At 36.3% G+C, this 24,526-nt stretch overlaps 1 protein-coding gene across 3 annotated transcripts in view; it reads left to right on the forward strand.

Moving 5' to 3' along the window:
• The window catches only part of RANBP17 (RAN binding protein 17), a 170,508-nt gene that overhangs the window by 26,226 nt on the left and 119,756 nt on the right, over positions 1-24,526 (forward strand). For all 3 annotated transcript variants that reach the window (XM_068959443.1, XM_068959444.1, XM_068959445.1), the window contains 2 exons: positions 1,425-1,530; positions 3,041-3,176. In XM_068959443.1, the coding sequence (XP_068815544.1) occupies positions 1,425-1,530; positions 3,041-3,176 (242 nt within the window). The remainder of the gene's footprint in view (positions 1-1,424; positions 1,531-3,040; positions 3,177-24,526) is intronic.

Consider the following 24,526-nt stretch of genomic DNA (forward strand, 5'->3'; position numbering starts at 1 on the left):
TTTATTCATTGGGGTATTGTCTTCACTTACAGAAGTTACGTTGTCATCACTTGATAAAATCATAATAATGAAGGCAAGATCTCTTCCAGCTTGTGTAAATCTCAACCTTATTGAGAACCTTATATGTAACTTGATTTAATTTACCTGGAAACTGTTCCAACATATTCATCTTCAGTGTGTTGTTATTTTCAGGTGATTCATTTGAACGTATAGCAAAACACATTTGCTAAATGAAGACACAGTCAAAGTGTAGCTTTACTCTTCTACAGTCTCAGTGCGTTTTAGCTGAGAAAAAACCTTTAGGGGCAACTGGAAGTTTTAACAGGTCTATATGTTACTTTACCATTCAGGTCTTAGTTTTGATTCCACTTTAGGGAAAAATATGCATCCTTGCCAAGAGAGGACAGCACTGGTTACTGGGTTCACAACTTTAAACAAACAAACAAGAACCATGAGGCAAGAATCTACGTGGCCTCAGTAGGTCAAAGTTTAAAGATCAAAGCGTTTAAAATAATCCATGTTTCTGCAATGTGACGCTAGGTTTCTAGCAGACGTAGACCAAAGTAATTCTCTTGAATTCTTAAGAGAGTTCCGTATTCATACTACTGGAGTCCACTGTTGCATAGTTGGTGTATTTTGTAGAGACTTTGCAAACTCAGGGAGTTACTTATGGAGTGTTAGCTGTGCAGATACTGTACTTGTTATTGTGCTTACAGAGCTTGTAAGGACCTACCTTTGCCAGCGGATCCTATAGGTGCTGTGGTAGAAACAGTTGACAACGAGATAACTGATGAGATTAGAAAAAATGGATGAAATGGATGAGCTGTGTCTTTCAAACTTTGTTACAAAACAGTCCACAGAGACTTTAAAAATATCTGGTGGTACACAAATGCTTTGCTTGAAGAAGATGCTTGTCTCCTATGACACATGACTTTTGTCTTATGTGCAAATAATGTAACTTTCACAGTTACAGTATTGAGATATTAGTTTGATATTACACATAATTTTTGTTTGAAATAAAATGAAGAAAGAAAGCAGGCTGTAAACAGTCTCTCCATTACTTCCTAATGCTATGAGGGGTAGATGTAATTGTCCCATCTTTTGAAGTAATTTTTAGCAGGCAAGTGAGGATACGAGATCAGTTGTACATCTCGATCTTTATCGGGCTGAGTTTGCTAAGTTTGTATTTGAGGTTAATTTTTGTTCTGTTTTTAAGCGTGTCTAGCTTAGTAGGCTGTTTTAGTTCATCTGTCTATTCTACTTAAAATTATTCTTTGATTGGTTTGTGTGGGTATGTTTTACATCAGTTGAAGGGAGAAACCTAACCATTCTCTTGACAGAAATCCACAGTCTGATACCTTGTAGAAGTGTATTGTGCTAGCATATTATCATCATTAACTGTTGTTTTTTCTTTCTAATACTAGGACGTCTGGCGTGGCTTGTCTATTTTGTGGGTACTGTTGTGGGGGGACGATTAACATACACTAGTACTGATGAACATGATGCCATGGATGGAGAATTATCCTGTCGGTAAGTAGTGCTTGTTTTGGATTTTTTATTGTGAGTTTAGGTTTTTTAGTGATGTTTAGTATCAGCAGATTTTTTGAGCTTGAATGTCTCAGTTTTTCTCCGGTTTTTGGATGGCAGGTGCTCAAGGGCTATACTGGCTTTCTGTGGATTAAGGTCATTTCGGTGGCCTTGATCTCTCCTATGTTATCATCTAGACAGGAGTGGCGAGGGAGTCATTAAGGCTATCATTGCAAATTGATCATTTGGGGAAGGGCAGAGGATCGAAAGCAAAGTTATCTTTATAACCAGTGTTGGGATATGCTGAGGTAGCTATCTATTTTCTTTTGTACTTTATGCTTGGATGTAAATCTTAATTTTATTAGTTATGAGTTATTGATCACTTTCTGCACTACTTTCTTGATGTTAATCAGAAGTCTTGTGAGTGAAAAGTCCAGAGGCATTGCTGGGCCAACCATTGAAAATTTGAACTCCTTTCTGCAAATCTTTGAGGCAAGGAGGAGACTGGGGATTATTGTGAATGGCACCAATTCCGTGTGGCAAACGCAAGGAATGTGTCAAACACCTCTTTGGTCTGTGTGTTTATGCCTACGAGCATGTGAAAAAGGGCATGCATCTTAGATCTTTGTGTTTACATCTGCTAGCTAGCACATTAAACAGAGCGTACGACCTGGAATCGGATAACAAGCTTTACATTTTCTCCTGTTTCTTGCCTTCCTAATCTACCCTGGGGCTGCGTGGTGTTAGCAATCTTCCGCTATGTTTTTTATTAAAAGTGAGAGGTTTTAATATACAGGCTTACAGATAAAGTAGCTACTGACTTCTGTTCCAGTTACTGCGTATTTCAGTGCTCAGGAAAGGTGAGAATAAATTTTAAAATTGTTAGGAAATTAGGAGTTCAAGAGATCGATAGCAAAAGAAGGTGGAAAATGAAACAAGGGAATATTGCTTTTTAAAAGGACTAAATACTCTTTGCTGAAATAAGCTGAAATTATTTCTTTGAAATCAGTACAGGTTAAGGAGATATGTTCCAACTAAGATTTAGACTAGAATCAAAACGTTTGCTCAGATGTCGTAGGGAGGAAGAAGTGAGACAGACAGTGTATTGTATACTGCATATACAAATTTATTTCTAATGACAGTAGTTTGAATTTTCAGGGAACCTGAACAGCTCTTGTTTTGCATTTGTAGTTTGAGTCCTGTGCTGCTTAGTTTTGTTTCTTTCATTATGGAATTGGTGGTCTAAGAAAGAAAATATTTTCAAGCTCACTGTGGTATAAAATATGTATCTGAGAGAATTTCAAGTGACAAGGAGATTGGAAAAGCATTATGTTGATGTTTATGCTTGATAGTGGTCAATTAGCATAATGAGCATCTAAACAAAAGAAAGTCATTGCAAATACTTAGGCAAACAAAAAATGGCTGATGGATTCCTAAAGAAATTAGCTGTGACAATGTCATTTAATTTGAGAATTCTTCCTGAGATTTTTTTTTTTTCTTTTTTGTCATTAAGAGTTTTTCAGCTGATATCTTTGATGGATGCTCAGTTACCACAGTCTAGTAATGAAAAAGTAGAACTGGCAATTCTGTGGTTCTTGGATCAGTTCCGTAAAACATATGTGGGGGACCAGCTTCAGCGCACCTCAAAGGTAACTGTTTGCTGTAAAGCATGAAATGAAAACAGAAAAGCCTGTCTAGAAAATGACTTAGTAGTATACCGTACGTCTGAGATGTACATCTGTACATCTGAGAAGACTAACTATGATGTTTACTTTGAGTTTTGGCATGGAAAGAGTTAATATTTTAACAGCTATGTTCATTAAACAATTTTAGGTTACTTTGCGTTTCAATTTTTTATTTCAAACATTTAGCTGGGTTCTGCTATATTGTGTTATATTTCACAGCTGGGTACACAAGATTTATTCTTTTAATAGTTCTGTTCTTTTGACAGTTACTCATTTATGTGGTTTCCACTGTATTTCTCACAGTACTTGGCTTTTCTGCATTTTAAATAGGAAAGAGGGAAAAGTAAGATGCATTTTTGAAGACACGGCAGTTAATTCACCTTAACTGTAGGGGACAGTCATAATATAGATGTTATAAAGAGAATGTCGGGAAGATGAGATCAATTGATCTTGAGAAAGACTGAAAGAATTCTGTTGGCGCCCCAAGCAAATCTTTAGCAAGGATTGTGACAGTGAGCGAGATTTTGGGTTTACTTCTGTGGTACTCCATCCACGCGTTCTGGTGAATGGTCCCAGTCTCAAGAATTCTTTTGTCCCTTCAGGTTTGAACCGTGCTTTAACTTTATTGGATGGTTCCTCACTTAGTATTAAAAAGTTTTACACTATACTGGTTTGCTTTTTCATGAAAGAAAACAATGTGTCTCTTCCGGTTGTCAAAGCTGATTTGTTGCTTTTAAATATGGTGCACTGCTCTAATGTTAAGTAACAGAAGGTAAAGAGTAAAAGTCTACTCATGCTCCTGGTATTTTCAGTAGCAAAACTCCTTGATTACAACTTTCTGGCAATTCAAAGGTGATGTGGCTGTACAGTAGTTGTTACTCTGATCTGTAATTCCCCTAATGTTCTGTCTTTCTGTCAAATTTTCACAAGTTTTGAGGAGGTGATGTCACCTTTTATACATTCTGCCCACCTAGGCTGGAACTGTGCAGAGAAGCCCTGTTAATGTATAATGTGCGGTAACGGATTGTTAGAGGAGATCATGTAGCCCAGCCTACTGCGCCCATCATTAGGGAAGCTTGGAAGAAGCACTTGTGTGTGGGTGAAGTGGTGTGCAAAAGTAGTGCGTTATTTATACTTAATCACCTAGAGCTCCCCTGTCAATAGAAAAAAAAAGCAGAACTTGAATTTCTGCTAGCCTCACTAAGAGTTCAATGCATGTAAACTTGTGTGGCTCAGTAATGTGTTTTGAATAAGCATAAGACTGCCTCCACAACTGCATTGTATGTGGAAGATTAAACAGTTAATTGTTGAGTAAAATGTTGGCAAATATTTCCATTTGATTTATTGAAGAGCACTTTGAACAGAAAGCCAAACTTTTTTACTGAACAGAAATAGGGGAAAACTGTGGGCTAAAATCAAGAAAGTTGTTTTTTTCCAGATAGGTGTACATGAATCGGACTGGTAATGTATTATATCCTGTATTCTGCCTTTTATTATGACATATGTCCTATATGTGATCAGACTGGGAAAACTGCTGAGGAAATTTTGCAAGGCTTTATTGGTACGTAACAGTACACGGGGCAGTTTCCAATTTTAGCTGCAGTCTAGCAAGAACTGATAGTCCATATTTGATTGCAAATGCATTTTAATATTGTGCCTTTTTTTATGGTTTAATTAAAATGTCTACCAAAATAATTTAGTTTGCAGTCAAATTATATTCAGTTTTTCCTTTTTCTTTGTTTTATTTTATTTTAGTAGACCTGCTACAACAGCTTTTCATTAATAGAATCCCGTGGCTTATATCACACTATATCTGTGTCAAAAGCTGGCAGAGTGAGAATTCTTTGGGTTCCTCTTAGATCTTCCCCTTGCAGAGAGTATATCTTAACGTACATAGGGACCAGCCCAAAGTATGCCTGGTGGTAATACAAATCTAGAAACTCTATGCCTTTGGCAGGTATTTTACCTGATCTTGTAACAAAACCTCGGCGTAAAGGCTTCTGGACTCCCAGCTGTATTACAGTTTTTATTTAAAAAAAAAAAAAGAGACCTAAAAACAAAAATGAGTGAGGTTTGCATACGTTTCACAGAAAGAGAAAAACAGAAGGTGGCACTTGTGTGATTTTTCTTCTGTTTAATCCTGCTGTAGCAGCAAGTGTGGCAGCAGATGGCATTCTACCCTCACGGTTGTACATCCTACGCTACTGTGTGCTGCTGGCAGGTATCTACAAATATGCAATAAAAAGACTCACGCTTGGAAGCAGAGAAAACCGATATATATCAAATGACTATATTAATATGTTTTTATATAAATAATCAGGATTGCTCAAGTTGTTTTATTTACAGAATGGATGATGGAAATTCTGTATGCTCCAGCCGTATTGAAATCATTTTCAGGAATATTTTTCTATTTGGTCATGTGTTTCCAATTAGAAAAACAGACAATGGTTAGAGAGGCTGAGTAGTCTAATGTAATTGTAGAATGCATCTCATATATAGAAATTTTGTTCCTTCCTTAACTCATATTCTTAAATACGTGTATATTTTAACAGCAAACTCATTATTGGAGGAAAATCAACTAGGTAAATGAATGCATTCCTATTAAACAATCCACTGGGGCTTGCTTTCTAAAGAAAAATAGAAAAGCCTTGGGGATCTCTTCCATGATCCCATAATATACTTTTAGTACCACAGTATTTCCAATACAAAAATCATACGTCAAGATACTGTTTTTGATTAAGACAGACCTGTGCATGAACATATGTATTATATTTCTTTTTGAAACTAAACTGGATTCTCTGATGCTGTACAGCATTATTGATAGCTGTTTGTCTGTCTGTCAGTCAATATATATTTTGTTCTAACACTGATGTAACTTAGCCTTCGTAGAGTGATCTTTTGTGACATGTTGCTGACATAGATACTAGTAGGATAGTAGAAAATAAGTTGTCTGGAAAAGCACTGTTCCATGCTTAACCGAAACTGTAGTTTCCGAGTAGATTAACAGTAGCTCTAACGTTATTGCAATGGTGTTTTTTAAGTCATGTGTGCCTCTGTTAGCCACTACTGTAAGCAGTGTAATAATGCATTGAAGTCTGGTCCCTGACATCAAACACCTGTTATTTATTAGAGAACATATGCTTTATTATTTTAAAGGGCTCCTTTCCTTTGCAATATTCTTAGCATGTGAGCAACTGTACAGTTATTTAAGTTTGCAAATGACACTGAGCTGGGAGGAAATGTAATCGCAGCAGACAGGATTGGAATTCAGAAAGATCTCAATAAGCGGGAGAAATAATCTGAAAGTTGAAAATGCTGGCAAAACACTGTGCTTAGGAAGGAAAATTCAAACTCACAAATACAAATGGGGAATCTCTAAGTTGGCAGCATTATTTCAGAGAATACTGTAGACGTTGGTGAATCACAAGCAGAGTAACTCAACAGTTTGTTGGTCTTGCACCCGAAAAAAAAGGACCGACACAACACCTTTCTGGATTCAAGAGTAGGAATGTTATTTCAGACACTGGAGGTTCTTATTCTACTCTATTTGATTCTGATGGCACTTCAGCTGGAATAATATATCCAGTTTTGGGCACCACACCTTTGAGAAAAGTGTAGACAAATGGGAGCGTGGGGCAACACAAATAAGATATTAAAGATAATACTTTGGTTTAGTCTACCATAGGGAATACTGGGGTAGGGCAAAAATCAAAGATGTGTAAAGGGTTGTTTTAGAGAAGCTAATGATCAATTTTCAGCGTTCTCCAAGGGGAAGGCAGGACATAATTAGCTTAATTTGGATCAAAGAAGACTTAGGAAAAGCTTTTAACTATACCAGAAATGGAGCGCTGGTGCAGGTGACCTAAGATCTTATGAGGTCTTTTGGTCTAGGTATAGTTAATTAATTCTTCTTTGAAGTACAGAATAAACCAGAAGTCCTGTTGCTCTACTTTCTAGTCTTACATTTCTATGATAAAGCTATTATAAATGGTCATGATTGTTTGCTATGGCTTAGCCAAAGAAAAGCATGCTTATTGTGCATTATGTTGATCAACCACTCTGATGACAATTTTTTCTGTTATTTCAGGATTTTATTTTAGCCTGACACATTTCAAGTAACTCTTTACTCCCTATATGAAAGGAAAAAGATTATGAGATAGGAAGAGTGACAGGAATTACTGTATCTTTGAACGTGGATAGGTGGCAGAGAAGACTGCCTTCTTTTCTATCTCAGAAATGAGTTCACACCTTGTTTAACCATGCTGAGGAAGGACTGTTATCCGGCCACAGGTGTTACGAGTCACCAGTGTAAATGCATTTTCTGGGCTGTTTAGATCAACAGTGGGCAAACAAATTCTTCCTGCTCATTCTTGGTTCTATACGGCTTGTGATTCTTTACACGTGTAGATGTGATCTAAGAGGTTAGGTTTGTCCTAAGTAGGCCTTTTGAGACTTTCTTCACTATAAAGCCTTCAATTTAGAGAAATTATTTGTTGACCTCTCTTCTGAATTGCATAACTTTTGCCATGGGAAGTACAAGAAATAAGTTGGAGGAGAATGTATTTTAGCTGCCTTTCTAATGTGGTTTGGAACAGAAAGTAAGTAGTCACTTGGTAACTAGCAGATGCCTCATGAGTTACATGTAAGCTCCTACCTTGCTGTGGCCAGTAGACCAGCGCTTGAGGTCTGCTTCTTGGGGATGCTTCACATTGCTACCTGTGATGTTGCCAGTGTGTGTTTAACACAGGTGTAAATATAGGTCAACCTTTTAGGTGCTTGGGGCACTGATTTGTGCTAAACAGCTATTCCAAGGCATGACCTGTTGGCCAGGATCTGTTCCTGCTTCCAAATACACGAGCTTGGTCTTCAGAGAAAAAAAGCAACAGGAGGGGCTTGTCACCTTCCAGAGAGTGGTTCAAACAGCATCTGTTCCATAATCCTTTCGCAGGAGGGACTGGACTGGTACAGTTCGTGGCACAGGTGGGCACATCTGGGTCTCTGGGTGTCTCATGGGTAGTGTAAGGTTACCATGAGTTAATCAAGCTGTATCTTCTTGGATAAGTTTTTGCCAATTAATATATGATAGAAAATATAACTTAAATTTACTAAGTTTACTTCCGATTGTAACCGTGATTGGAAACAGCTGCAATGGGTCTGCATAATTAGGAATCCTGCTAGTGGGAATCGTGACTCCTAACAGTGTGCGCTGTTCAGTTTTTTTCATATCTTCACAGCTGATTAATAAGGGTATGAAAAGATGGCTTGATTAAAGGCTTTCCTTCAGAGTTTTCTTTACAGTCAAAGTTCTAACAGTGTGCTCTCAAAAAACGGCCACGTACAGAAATGAAGTATTGCTTTGAATTGTCAGTTCCTTTGCATCTTTAGTTTTGGGGAGAATGATTTCAGTTGGTGAACAAAATATTTTGTCGTTGAAAACAGAACTTTGGAAGACTATTTCAGTGGTTTTATGTGTGAGAAAAATTACATTAGAAATGTTAAGGCGTTAATAGAGTTTACAATTAGGATATAGAACTGTCAGTCGTGTTAGTTTTACACTCCATTTTTTTCTTTGCATTCTGACAGACGTTAAAGATTTTGTCTTCCTTAATTTTGAACCTGTCATGTTTGCTTTGTACAGCGTGTGGCGCTATGTACCTACAGTTTTCCCTCCGTTTAGTTTTGCCGTTCCTGAAGCAGAGAGGTCAAAACTGGAACCTGTCACATGTCAGATGAGGACAGCACTGTGAAAACAACATTAGTAATAGCCAGTGTTTTAGGCTGAGCTGTGGTCTTTAACAGAGCCTAATTGCAGATCGCTTCTGGAGTTCTCTTTCCGGCTTTTACAAGCAGAGCAATTTTTAGAAGATTCCACCCATAATCTTAATCAGAGTAGTTATGTAGCAGTAATTTTGTTTGTTTGTTTTAGTATAATATAATTAATTTATTGGTGTTTATCTAATAGTTTAAAATTCTGAAATTAAAATGCACTTAGGTAAACTTTTTTGCTCCGCCATGGAGCAATAAATGGTTCCCTGGTTTGCAGTTTCTAATCAAACAGTAGCCCTAATTGTGTTTTGAAGAGTCTGGAGGTAATTTTAATCTGTACCAGATGGCAGTTGTTTGAGGGATGCCTCCAGAAGGGAAGATTGCTGGCCGTAGAGTATTGCAGCGAGCCATACTTTTCCGTGGCTCCACAGCCAGGGTGAAAGAGTACGAGCTGTAATTCTGACTCTTGTTTCTGGGAAACAACCCCATGTCCAGATGGGGAGACACAGGAGTTTGCTTCCTTAGGTGCACCAGTTGAGCAATCTGGGGAATGAGGTCTGTTTTTCACTCTTGGGCAGGTCAGAGTTAAGAAGGAAGTAAAAATGCAGGTGAATGCTTCATAAGGACCCTTTACAAATACCAGTTGGAGCATGATTGTAAGGTGAGGGGTGGGCAGAGGAAGCAAATGGGGATTTTTTTTTTTTTTTACTGTACTTTGTATTTAGAGGGGAAGAAAAGTTATCGTTTCCTTGCTCTGTTATTTGCTGTAGTTAAAAGCAAAAACTGAGTGTGACCAGGTGTTATCTCAACACTGAACTTCGCAGGCTTATTTTCTAATGTGTGCCATCAGTGTTCTGTTGACTTATGTTATTTTGATATTCATTTAGTATGTATACATTTCTTTGATTTCCCTGCCTGCAGGCACCGTAGCAGGAACTAGGAAAAAGAGAAAAATAACGATTTTACAGAACTTGACTACTTGCACACTTACCCTGCACATGTTAAGACCCGGAGATCTGCAGCAATCCCGTTAACTTTAGTGCAGATCTCTGCAGGTAAAGATGTTGGTGTGTGTGCATCTCATAAAGATTCTGGGTCCTAGTGTCTTCATGATTAATGGTATGTTAACACTTACGATTATCTTTTTCTGAGCTGTAAAATATATATATACTGTTTTATTTCATTACAGTGAGGTGAAGATCACAACACTGACAGGTGGTGAAAATTAGCAGGCAGTTTTGAAATTGTTCTGTGCACTAGAAATTAGATCTCATTTTAATTCAGCTTTTCCAAACTAGTAAATGAGGTTAATGCCATACATATTCAGCTGATATGGATGAAGAAATTGATATAAAGTAGATCAACATAGCTACAGGGCTACTTTAATTTATAGGTAAAGAGGCAGTGATAAATGAAAGCAATGTAGTAGTGGTCACTAAACTCCTCAGCCATCAGGGATTCAATAGTGTTAGCTGCTCATTAATGGCATTGTTGGGGTACATCAAATAGGAATTTGAAAAGAAATAGCCAACTAACCCTTAATTATCAAAACAGAGAAAATACTAATTATACCTTAATTAGCTTTTCTTTTAATGTACTGAAATTGTTACTTTTTGTGTAGCACAAATGGATAGTTATATCAACAATAAATAGGTTGTTTTAATAACTTTCTTTTACCTCTGGGAAAACCACACTCCAATTTTTAATATGCAATAATGCTTCTCTCTAGCCTGTAGGAGATGAAAATTATTAAGTAGCTTTATTTTTTGAAGATTTTTACAGCAGCTTTGGGAAGAATTATTTCACCATGCATCAATTATTTTTAATTGAACTGAATATTTTTCAGATTGCATGAAATGCCTCTCATTTAAGTTTAACATTTAGGGTTTGTTAAGGAAGCATCATAATGAGAACTGGGTACAACTTATTTCTGTGGCATATAGTAGAAAAAGTAAAGAATGGTTGTTTCAGAAGAAAAATACCATCACTGATATTTTGTTGTGCCTTTTCACGTGTATAAACCTTAAAATGGCTTTAACATCAGTGATTTACTGTACTTTACCAATACAGATACTACAGTTGATAAGGGATCAAGTCCTGCTACATTAGCACCATAGGAAATGAAGTTACAAACTAAATAATCAGAAGGTCATTTGTAAATAGTTGGGAGTAACATGGAGGAAATTATATTGAAAAGAGATATTTTTTACTTCACTGTGCCAAATCTCATTTTTACTCTGTTCCATAGCTACCACACTGTTCTCAGTGGCAACTTGATCCTCCTCTAACGTTGAATCCAATCTCCTTGGAGTTCATGTGGAAAAAGAGAGTGAGGATTGACCTCAGTGGGGCTCAGATTCATCCAGTACTGAGCCAAAGCTTCAAGAGCTGTTACAAAATCTTTTTCCTTTTTGAGAGAGGATATAGCCTTCCCTCTGTGGCTGTATGTGCAGGAAAAAGTGTCGCAAGCAGAACTGGGCTTGGTGTATGAAACGAAACAGATATGTTTTTTCCAGATGAATGATGGGAGGGAAACACTTCATGGTGCAGGTCATAAATGCTTCCAAATTCAGGTAATACCCCATGTAGAATTAAACAGAATATAATTGCTAGCACAGGAATCCAAATATGTAGATGTCATGACTGTGGGTGATCAAAGCATTGCAGGTTTTTTTCCAAATTTGTAGAAGTGATGCAGACATCCAGTCTAATAAATCTTATCTGTGACTTTTTTCTGTGAACGCTTTCTTCTAAACAGTTTTAGCTATAAAAATGAGCAAGCAAGATATTACACTTAGGTACAGAACTTAAGCGGGTTCAACGTATCAAATTACAAAGATGTTCCAGGAGTACATACGCTCCTCTTTCAGTGTGATCAATGTACTGCTGAAAGATAAGGTTGAAATGGACAAATACAATTGTATTATTTCACAAGTAATTTCCATCTGATTTTAGTGATACCTTTAAGGAAAAGTCTTATTTCCAAAGTTTTAAAGAGTAGAAGTGACATGGGAACTTTCAATGTTTCTTCACCTAAATATCTGTCTTCCTGCATGGAGACATCCTGAAATAATCAAACCTGCTCAGACTTTTAAGTGTAGGAGCTTTTTGTGCGATTGAAATTGCTAGTTTGGCTTTCAGGAGCTCAGTGTTCACAATTTATCAGTTTCTTGGGCAAAGGGATTGGCAATATGTTATTTTATTATACATATGAGGAAGAACATTCCTTCATATGAATATGAATTACCCTGGTTGTGTCCTCTTTGAAGAGACTGATTTACCATTTTTTAAAAAGTTGGAAGTTAGAGAAAATTAACTCAGGTATATTAAATGAATTCAGAGAGATCTTCTTTCATATTTTCTATCATGATGCCTATCCTGCCACAAGTAGAAAGAACTTTGAATGAGTTTTCCTGAAATAATATGAACTTACTTAAATCCCCAAAGAAGGGACGAGTTAAGTTAATTGTGTCACTGCTTATAAAACTTTATAGTTGTTTTGAATTTTGGCTTATGGCTTGCACTGACAACCATCTTGCTTCACAAGAGAAGTAATTGGATTTCCTTTGGAGAAAGTTAATACTTTGGCAGATTTCTTGAGCTTCTTAGGGCAGAATGTTCTGCTTTTCTGTTTAAAAAAAAAAAAAAAAAAAAGAGCCACAATCTGACATTTTTAATCTGCAGGACTAATCAGCCAGTCTTAGTGATAATGCCTTGACGAACTTTACTTCACAACATATTGTGCCTATTCCTTAACTGCTGTTAGAATCTTCTTTATTGAATTTCTCCATTATTTGGAAATTCTACACAGCTTTGCAGAAGAGTAAATTTTCTTCAGGAGACCCATCAGGACATAAACACAAACAGTAAGAACTTTGCATAGTCATAAATGTTGATTTCTTCATCAAGTTGAGTTGCAAACTTTTTCTTTCTTTCTTTCTTTGCTCAGTTCTGACTTTTTTTACTTGGTTGTTATGTGTGGGAATCGGTAAGTTTTTCTTATTATACTACACCGTGTTTTCTATGTTTTCTTTGGAGAGTTTTTGTTTTGTTTTTTTTCCCGTAAATTCTATATTGTGTATTCCTAGTCTTCCTCCTTGTCTTACAATCCTATTTAATTTTTAAATCATAAAAAAAAAAAAAGAAGGATTTAAAGTGCAATGTACTTGCTGTTAGTTACCTATGCCTTTATCTTGTTGACCTGTTAGCATTTGGCTCATAGCTCACAACTATAACTTGCATGAACATTTATGTAATTATTATTTAATCACATGTTTGCAATGAAAACCTTAGTTTCAGTAAAAAGCTGTGTTATTTTGTTTCAGAACTTTATGAAACAAATCAGGCAATCTTAAGAATAAATAATTAGCATAGTTCAGTTCTGCAGTTAGCTGTAACCGAGCTTTATTTTGTAGCTGCTAATAAAGGCACATTATCATGTTCAGGCATTGCAATTATCATTGAAATGTGTATGTCCATTAACAGCAACATTAGACTGAGGATATAATTACTGTCTAGAGCCAATATCTTTGGGAAGTTACATCTATGATGCTATTAAGCTATAAGCAATATTTGTAAACTAATATTTAAATGATTCAGAATTGATACCATCACTTGCAGACTTAAAAACTAATCCTACTAGCATTTAAATGATTTACTTCTTAAGCATTTGGCAAGTACATTAGCAGGTTCATTGAATGTGGTTGTAATTTGTGACTTGAGAGAGACTTCTATTTTTCTAATAGGGCCTAGAACAAATTAAACTTATGGCAGGAGGAGAAGGAGGTTGTGGTAACAGTAAAATGATGATGAAACGGTGGTACAGTTTGTCACAAAAGGCTGCAAATATGATTTGTTGTAGTAGAGTTGAATTTCAGGCAATTCAACTCTTTGAGAAAAGTGTTTCATACTAAGAAAAGAGTAAGGAAAAGAAGACTCTTCTAATAATGTTGCAAGTATGTTTTAAAGAGGGGTAGGAATGAGTCTGTTCCTTGATTTACTTTGTTTGTTAACTGACATACTTACTTGGCTTCTGGTTTGCATCCGGACAGAAAATTTCTAGTGTTTTTACTGACAAAAGGATCTGAAATTCCCTGTAAACTTAGGCGGATGGTTTATTTGCAAAACTAGGCTGAGCTGCTTGTAAGGAATTCTACGTATATGGTGGTGTTTGTATCCATGAAGTTAAGGGGGGGTGGGGGGGCGGGGAGAAGAGAAAGAAAACACAGAAAAAGCAACCAAGCAGAAACTTTCCTGATTCTCCTCCTTAAATATTTTGTTTTTTATACGCAAAATATGCATGGCAATAATTAACTCTAAAATTTGAGAATTGAGCAAAATGCATGAATTAATGTTCTATTCTGTCCCGTTGGTATATGATAGCCATTAGTTTGCTTACATACCTCTGAAGCTGAGATTTAAGGAAGATGGTGAGGGAATATGCCTTAAACAGAATCCGTCTTACAGCATTTATCTTATTCTGAATGCGTTTGAAGTATTTCTAACATACAGGAACTATTTTGGTGATTTTTACCTGATGTAGCCTAATATCATTCCTTTTTCTATTTTACAAAAGTAGTTTCAAATTTTACTTTTACAAACATCTACTTTTGTATTTCTTTTCTTTGCTGACTGGACTCGGACTTGTACACAATTGTAATGACCCTGCCTGTGTTTTCTCTCCATTTCACTGGATGCTTTTCTGTATCTGATACTTCAATAAACCCTTCACCTCAAGCAGACTCTTTTCTCTGAGTAACTTCTAACTGCTGAACCTTTTCATTTGTGTTGTATGTCCCATATGGAGCAAGAAGGCAAAAGTCAATAGAGCAGACAGGGCATCTTGAAAAAAGTAGATTATGTTGTGACCTACTCATCCAAAATCTATTTATTTTGTTGCTGTATCTTAGCTTCATATCAGTTGTATTCTTTACATAGTGTAAAGTTCAAAGTATCTCTAATGGCTAAAGCATCCTTATTGTAAAGTAGCTTAATGAATTAATTTCCCAAATCTTGCTGTAAATAAATAAACCAGTGTAGTTAAGGGTGGAATGAATCATCCTTTAATATTAGACTATAGGAATTTTTATCACCCAAGTTAAACTTAATTATGAAGTTGCGTATTGCATGTTTGTGTAATTCATAGAAGAAAGAATGCGAAATAACGTATTGGAAATACATCTGTCAAAAAACCTAAACCAAAACAGTAAAATACTAGGAGATTACTCTTGCTGATACTGGTGAATTATAGTTCATTTAGTTTAGGTGCTTTGTTTCTAATCTGCACTGGTCAGCAATGATGAAAGGTTTTTTGGTTTTGTTTTGTTTTTTAGCTAAGCAGCTGTTTAGGATCTGCTTAAGCTGAGTTAAGAATTTAATTTAGTTACCAGCGGACAATATTTTGGGGAGAACAAAGTATACTGTTAAAATGATCAGTAATTTGCATTCCTCTCCAACAGTATTGTCATTTAATTTTTACATGGTAAATATATATTTGTGTAGCAGTGTTCTTAAACAGGAGTTGTTCTAGAACACTAATTTAAATTCATTTTAAAGATTTTGGGGACGGAGGGGAATATTTTACCGAAATAACAATCTAGCTTTCTGCACTGACCTTTTGTATTCTTGAACGTGAAACAAACGTGACAAGAGAGGGGGGTAAAGTACAAAACTCCATTCTTTGACTTCAAGTTCATTAGTTTTTGACCTTACAAAAAATGCGATTTCTGACTGCATTGAACATTGCACAGGAACTGTCAGTCTCTAGAAGTATTTTCTGCTCATTTTGTTAGGCACAAGTTCTAGTATCATCCAGAATTGCTAAGAACATTCTATTTCCCCTTTACCTTATCCTCTCTCATGTCACCATTTTTTTCTTCTTAAACAGGTTTGTATTGCTTGCATTCCTACTGTCATGGTTTATTCATAGATTTTATTCATGCTTTTTAAACTTATTTACAAGTATTTGTGTTGCAAGACAAATGCTGACCTGATCCTTTAAAAAAAAAAAAAAAAAAGGAGGACAGACAAGTATTGCAGAGAAGCACTCTGTCTCTTTTCATCAAGCTGTTGTCACCTAACCATCCAGTCAAACCAGCAGTACATCCCATCTAGTGTAAAAATGGTGAAATCGGTAGAGCTAATCTGTTTCCTGCAGAGTGTCAGCAGGCGTATCTAGGATATGGTAGAAGAAATCCTTTTGGGGTGTGAGATATAGATGAGGCTTCAGCTACTTCCTCTATTTTGCAGCTCCTTTGATCTGGAAACTTTCCAGCTTGCTGAAGTCATCAGAGTTCTGAATCAAATTTTTTATTTGGTCTGCCCTTGGCTTCGCATACCTTATGTAAATATAAATGGCCTGACATGCTGTCTGATATTAATATGGTAAAGAAAAGACCTATGTCATTGCAAAGTGCTTCACAGTGTATTATGTGAAGGGCTCTCCTCTAAGACGGCTGAGATGTCATTATTTTGCTCATTCAGTGGAAGGATTTGCAGCTTTCACACCTCTTCCTGCCTTTGTGGTAATTCGTGGCTCATCCAAGCATTTTGCTAATACCTGCACTCTCCTTTCCCTATGCTTTCAGCAAATTATAGATATTCTCTAGTGAGTTGAGAAGTTCTAGGCAAAACTGGACTTAGTGAAAGTTACTTGCAAAAAAAAAAAAAAAAAAAGTTGAACCATAAGGTGTCCCATGATATGTCTCTCCTTCATTGGAGGAGTTTTTAGCTAGCTTCTGCCATGTTCTATTCATGTAAATATAGACAGTCCAATCTCTTTTTTTTTTTACGTTTATCATCTACCTAGATTGTATATACTGTTACTAAATCAAAATAAATCAAACTTCAGACATGAGGTCCAGAATTTACATTTATAGCTCGAAACGTTTTCAGCAGACGTTGCTTTCTCATGTCTATCGGGTCAGTGACGTCCTTTCAGCCTTGAGGACGTACTAGTAATCAACTGAGAAAAGGGTATTTGCTAGACATCTGAGTGTTATTTAGTACTCTTTTATTTCAGCTCTTTAAATATCTCCCAGGGTGCTGGAAATGGTTTTGTACAGCTACAATAGCTAGACAGTCTTAAGCTTATGCTAATTTTTGATTTTGTTTCAGGTTAATTGAAGGGATCTGAGGACACTGAGGAAAATAGAGTAGGCAGTAAATAAAATTGTTTGGTAGTCGGTGATCAGATGATGAGCAGTTCTGTGCAAGGGAGCTCCCCTTTCTTATTGAGGTTTAAAGAGTCAATCCATAATTAGAGAATTTCTCTGACAGAAAGGTTTAATTTAGTTTTTCTAATGTGTAATGTTTTCACTATGTAAAGTGAACTCAGCAGTCCATCTATTCCTGGATAAGATGCCAGTAACGGTATGGGCTGCCAGAATGCCATGAACATCTCATCAGGAGTTTGACAGATCATTTTCTCGCAATTGCATGTAGTTCCTCTACTGATCATGTGGTGGACACATTTTAAATCCCTGAGACACCCTTTTCCTGGAGAATGGATGTTTTTGCCTAAGAACACACAAAACCAGCAGTTCAAAATACCTGTCCAAACTTCAATTAAGTACAACTTCCTTCAATACACTAGTGAGACCTTTCATTTAAGTCAGTTGCTTTGGTCAGTTTCTTCTCAGGTACTATTGTAAGCTTTATTTTCTTTAGTAGTCCTAGGGAGTTCAGAAACTAGATTTCTTTTGTTCCTGTCATGAAAAATAATTGATGAAATGATGGTGAAAAGAAAACAAGAAAGTGCTATGGAGAAGTTGGTATATGAGTGATTTTAGTGAACATCTGGATTTTAACCGAATATTGTAAATACCTGTTTTTCATCGTTTTAGTCTTGTTTTTGCTACAGGGCTCATTAGAAATATTCATTGGCATTCCACAGCGGAGTCATTCACCAAAAAATTGATAGTTTTTTTTTTTTTTTTTGTAGAGGCCTAACCCTCATAAAAGTGGGTTTGAAAGGAAAATATTAATTCGTTCTTGAGTCAGATTTTTAAACAAAATTTTTGCTGAGATGGTTTTGAGTGTAGAAAGCTTGTATAGAATGGTTATTCATTAGGATGGGACTTTTTTTGTGGAAGATAGTTAAACTGTGTTTTCAGAAATGATTTTTCCTTCTGAAAATGTATTCCTTTGCAAATAGATTGGAAGAATTTTACCAGTTTTGAGAAATTTGGTCAACTTTCCGTGAGTTACTGTTTAAAGCCTTATTTTCTATTCAGTAGACCTAGTGAGTTCAGAAAGTAAGCTAGCCAATGTCATCTGGGGTTTCTGTACCACGGTTGTTCATGTGGAGATTTGAGAGAGGTGTTTTCAATATCCTTGAAAAGTGGGGATTAAAAATTACATGCAAAAACGTACATAACAGAGACTGTGAAAGCCCGGGGCAATAAATGGAATTGATGTGAGAATTTTTTTTTTTTTTTTTAATCCAGCAGCATTCTGAAACTATTTAGGAATAGGTTGGTGAAGGTAGGCAGGCTGATCAGGTGATAAAATCTTTTTTTTTTTTTGCCCTCCCTTTATGCTAAGTAATTGGATCATTTACCCTTCATCCCATTTTGTTGGTTATTATTGTGCAATTAGGAAAAGCAACAAAGTTTTCTCAAACTAGATCTCTTCGTTGTCTTAAAATTTAAGAAATTCCAAGTTCACCTGGGAAAATAGAACTTAAAAAGGAATGGATATGGAGACTTTTTTTTCTTTGAGGTAATTGGCTTTGGTGGCTGTGGTGATCTTCAAAAGAGAATATAGTATTAAAGGCTATCCATATATGATTTTCCTCTCCAAGAAGAGGAGGACGCACCCATGGCCAATGTATTATTTTCTTTTTCGTGTTGCACAGAAGACTGTCATTTTCCTGGGAGGTCTTCTGGCAAACCAATCTACCTTGGGTCTTTCTCCACCTTGAGGAAGATTTGATTCGTCCCCTTCTGATCCAGGGACCACTCGTAAAGTTCCAGGTGACTAGTCTGTGTCTTTAAGGGTGCTTTCCATTTCCAGCAAGGTAAGCCAGTGAGGCACAGCTTCAGTTTAGACATCTTTATTGATTAGTAGGGTAATACAAATATTTTTAAAAAGCCCATGTCCTCAAAGGTATCTCACGGCTTTTACATGACCTTATTTTTGCAAGGCCAAACTCTTCAGGTTGGAAGCCCTTTCACGTGTATTTTGTAGATTGTTTTGAATATATTTACAGTATAAACAAGTTGAAGTTTAGGAATTCTCAAAATAACAGCATCTTCCTTCAATACACAATGTTTTTGCTCTTGGGTCGAACAGCATATTGGGTTCTGTAACTTTGAATAATGAGTCTTCTGAAAGTGTTCATAGCATACTATGAAATCAATGATTTCAGCTGAGATTAGGAGGGAGAGTGATTCGGCTGCTTTTTCTGGCTATGCTGTCTGGCTAGGCAGGACACTGGATTATTTCTCAAGTAGAATCTATGACAATATATAATTCTCTTTTAGAAAGTGAGTTTATCATTAAGTTATGATGAACTAGACATTGCAGCACTTTTAATAGTTGCAATGCATAAACATTGTTCTTTTTCATGTACATTGTTGCCCATGCTCAGCTACGTCTCCAAATGAGGCTCTCCAAAGACTTCTTGAGAATCATTCCAGATCTGCTGTTCCTTTTGAGTGAGGATAAGATACACTTATTATTATTATGAAAATGCTGTCTTATTGTAGAGAACTAAGGTCTAGATGCACATTTTTTAATGACCTAATACAGACCTGAAGAGCTCATATACCTTTGTCCCATCCCTTAGATTTCCTTATTTTCTTAAAAGTTAGCATAAGAAAATTTCAAACTCATTGTATACTTAAATAAACACACACATCCTTTGATTTGTCAGAGAATACTAATTTAACGTATAATTATCTAAAATACTCATCTAACAACTCATTAAAGACAATTAGTTGTTCCTAGGTCAAGGGAGGGATTTCTGATTTTAGAATTTTGGCTAATCAGCAACTACAGAGGAGAAAATTCATTGCCAGTTGTGCTTCCTTCCACCTGTCTATCTTGTAGCTATGGGTATCTCTCTCTCTCCATGCAGGTGCCTATGCTAGTATATTCTTGTATGCAGCTTTTTGATTCTGAGAAAGATTTATAAGCTCACCGTCCTTCAAATTATTGTAAGTGGTTTTCATTGAAAATTCAAATGCAGTGAAGTGAGAATGGCTGGTTATATCTCTGGGGTTTTGCTTTTCTAATACTGAGGACTTCATTCTTTTCATGCTCATCAGGAATTTCTGAACTTTGTAAACTCATTTACGATGTTTTAATCAGTTTTGAAATTCCCTGATAGGGAAATAAGCAGCATTTATCATCTAACATCATCATCTACTTTAGAGAAGTTGCTTGCTTCTTGAGTGTTTATACCGAAAGCATAGTGTTTATACCGAAATCTTTGTCCATGTGAGAGAATTTTTCTAACTACACAGGTTTAACAACTGACTTCAATTCATAATACTCTCCTGTATGAGAGGTTTTTGTTTGAGCGTCGTATTGTTATTGTAGCTGAAATTAGTATAGGATCAGGACTGCTCCTTAAAGCTGCCAATACGCTTTGAAGCTAACTAAGAAGAGGTGTTCTGATAAACAGCCAGGATTAAAATGAAGTTCATATTTTGCAAAGTAAATATTCTGAATCAGAGAGAAACCTTGATTTGTGTTTATTAGTGCTGTAGTAACCATTTTAAAAGTTGGGAATTTTCATTGTATGTTTCAGGAAATCCACCATTTTCTTTATGAATAAATAAATAAATAAATTGCATCTATTGGGAAAGATAATAGTATGTCTTACAGCTAGAGTCAGCAGAGGGAGCACGAGTTAACAAACAGAATTCTGGTTAATGTGATAGAGTGGTGGTGTTAATGGTTCTGGTGGACAAGCAGTGAATAATCAATCCTGTTGGTATTCTGTAAAGATTTAATCACAGTGGCACTTTCATACTAGTGTCTTTCAGCTTGAATACTCTTAGATAGTATAGCATATCATGTTGTTTCTAGAGGAATATAGACCTGTCAAGTAGAACCGAGCTATGATATTTAGGTGTGTTTGCTTTCTACCATGAACGTTGGATACGGCATTGTGCATAGTCGCATTAGTCTCAGCCATTGCTTGCAAGGCAGTTTGACTTTGTAATAATTTGCCTTTTGCATTGTTCATTGCGCAATAAAGAAGTCCCTCGTGCAAATATGTATCTTCCGTTCACCTTTAGGGGGGCCACGGGGAGGGTAAGCAGTCCTGTGGAGGCCTGCTCACTCTTACATGTCATTCCCTCCAGGGGCTAGAGGTAGATTAAGTATCCTTCTTTTGTTGACACTGCTTTGGCCCCATACAAGTGAGAAAGTACTTGTGAGAAAGCGTGTTTCATTTTTAAGCATGTTTAATCTTAATAGTAACAACAGATTTTTAAAAATCTGTGCATTTGAGACAGCATTAATAATTCATGTGTGTTTCATTAAAAAAAGAACACTCTACCTGTATGGTCATTAAATTCTCACTTGGATAAGATCATTAAAGTTTAGATTACGTAAAATGTAAAATGGTACATTGTTGGGGTGGTAATATGCTACTCTTTTTAACAAAAAAAAAAAACACCTCTCTCTCTCTCTCTCTCTCTCTCTCTCTCTCTCTCTCTCTCTCTCTCTCTCTCTCTCTCTCTCTCTCTCTCTCTCTCTCTCTCTCTCTCTCTCTCTCTCTCTCTCTCTCTCTCTCACACACACACACACACACACACACACACACACACACACACACACACACACACAAAAAACAAAACAAAAAAACCTCCCATGATTTAGTTTTGATTCTGACAATACTCAAAAGGATTTGTTATGTCTTACAGACCTTTCTGCAAACTACTAATGGGATGAACACAATATATCACTTTTATAATAGTGAGCTATTAAAGGCAAACATAAAGCAGTCTGAAGCCCATAAGTGCTGCCAACAGCTCCTGCTTTAATGAATTCCCTTTTAGATGTCCATTAAATGCTCATGGCAAATGTACTCATAATGGAAATGGCAAATCTAAATGGGTAGATATGAATAATCCATGGAGTTTAAATTCTGTTTATGATCATCTTCACATTTAGTTTTCAAGACAACGCAGTTTAGTTTTCATTACAGTTTGGAATAAAGAGGACAGGGAGTAATTGATTGCTTCAAGCAGATTAAAATCAATGGGTTGCTTTTCAAAGAACCCGTTCAATGCAGTAATTTCAACTTTAAACATTGATTTAGGAAACTCAACACAAAATGTTTTGTGCGTGTGAACTTTTATGTGGAAAGACTAATATTAATTTTATTTCTATATATCTGTATATAGAAATATATAGAGGTTGTTATCAGTATGTGCATGAGTAAATAGTGATCTATATTAAGTCATTTTGATATTATTGCACTCATATAATGAATCAATGAGATTCCCGTCATCATTGTAATACTGTTTGTAACCCATTAGCACACAGAAATTACAGCCCATCATACATCATTACTGTGATTGAGGCTTTATTACCATATTCTCAAATTGCTTGCTTGCTATAAAACTAAATAGACACCAGACAACTATAGGTAGACAATAGACTGTGCATTATTATCCTGGAATAATGAAGGATTATTGTAGCATAATGGGGCACAACTTATGAGGAAAATAAACTTGGCAGCAAAGGAGAACTTGAGTGTTTTTGATGTTTGTTGTTACTATTTTAAAGGTCAAATATATTTGTTATGATCAAGTTACTGTTTCCTTACTTCATGAATCATACCCTTTTCATATTTCAGATAGGCCTTATTTCATGTTTAAGCACTTAAAACCTGAGAACTGTGCTGCAGCATTCAACTTCAGAAACAGCTTGACAGCTCCCTGAGGTGCTGGCTTCGCCGTGAAGGTGCTGGGCTTGGGGAGGTGCTGCCTCCAGAGTAACACGAGGATTTGTATTGTGTTGCAACGAAACGGAGAAGAAAAACTGAATGGGCAAAATCAGCTAATAACAGGTGATTAAGTTTTCCAAACAGACAGAATATACATTAGGAATTTTAGGAACTGTAGGGAAAGACTTCATGATATCTTGATCTTAAAAGAGGGCAAAACGCACTGAGTCTAAACTTCCAGAACTTAATAATTTCTCCTGAGGGAACTGGAGCCTTTTACTATACAGCAGGATGGCTCACGTGGTACTCTAGGTGTTACTTCTCCAACTAGAAGAAAAATTAGTTTTACTATGTTTAATCTTCTAAACTTTGGAGTGAATTTAGGCCAGTAGGTCACCCAGTGTTGATTCCAAAGAGTCAATGGCGACAGAACAGCTTCAGAAGGTGTTTTTCAGTGATCCTCCGGACGTACCTCAGTCCCACTCGTTCTCATTCCCTCATTCTCTCTCTCTCTTTCCATCTCCCCCCTTAATTGCCTGCCCCGCTGTTTCTTTCACTGTGAATTCCTTCCGTGATAAATCTCTGTTGCATTTGAAGTGATGCTTGAGCTAATTCATTCATAACTCTAGAGCTTCGTTGTCTAGAATTTAAGGTATTCCATAACTGGATTTATTCGGACTGGGCCAGAGAGGCACTGTTTGACTGAGAAGTAATGGAAACGTTCAGCGTTTCTGAAATGCTTCTGAGGTATTACAATGATCAACTTTTTTTGTGTTTTAGTAGAGCATACAAACCTGAGTTCTGTTTGGAGTACCATTCTGTTAGTGTCCATGTATCTAGGCCTTATTTGAGAAAGTATGTAGAAACATGCTTAGATATTAGAGTGGACATTGCCAGCCACAGCGAAAATGTGGTCATTGTTTCTAAGAGCTTGTAGTGAAGTACGACAGAGAGACAGCAGGTCCTTACAACAAATAGGGAAGTCAAGAACGTGTCTGTTTACAGGTTTGTCTCTGTGGGATTGTTATTTTGTTTCAAGATCTTGAATGATTGGCTAAGGAGTAATAATAAAACTTGTAGGTTAGCCAACTGTATCTCAAGGCTTCAGTTGTGTGAAACATCAGTGACTCTTGCTTTTATCCTTAAAGGTTACAGTAGCTGTGTAGATTCCAGCAATTGTCATTAAAAGCAGACATCTAACGTACTTCTTTTGGAAGAATCATCTAAAGATAGGGGTAAAATTCACTTCACTGGACAGTACTAATACTGCCATTGTTATTATTTTTTTCCACATGAGATGCACAGAACTGAACAAGTTGGGAAACAAAGAGGATCTAGCGAAGTTTATTTTTTAAAACAGTATTCCTCATATAATACCACAAATGTACAAAGTGTGTGTGAATAGATATGTGTAGTTTTTTGGGGTTGGATGTTCTATTTGAAAAATATTCTAACTTTTCACTAAGCAGGGTTAGTTATAAGCAGATGTTGGAATTTTTTTCATACAGTTATCTTTGTATGCAAAATATAGGACAGAATGAGCAAGCGTATTTAAACGTCAATGTGATCTTTCATATAAATATTTAACCAAATCAAAATATCCTCTAATTAGCTTTGCCAAGACCGTAATCAAGTAGACAGG

The sequence above is a fragment of the Struthio camelus genome, chromosome 13 (genome assembly GCF_040807025.1).
Source record: "Struthio camelus isolate bStrCam1 chromosome 13, bStrCam1.hap1, whole genome shotgun sequence".
Classification (NCBI taxonomy): Eukaryota; Metazoa; Chordata; class Aves; order Struthioniformes; family Struthionidae; genus Struthio; species Struthio camelus.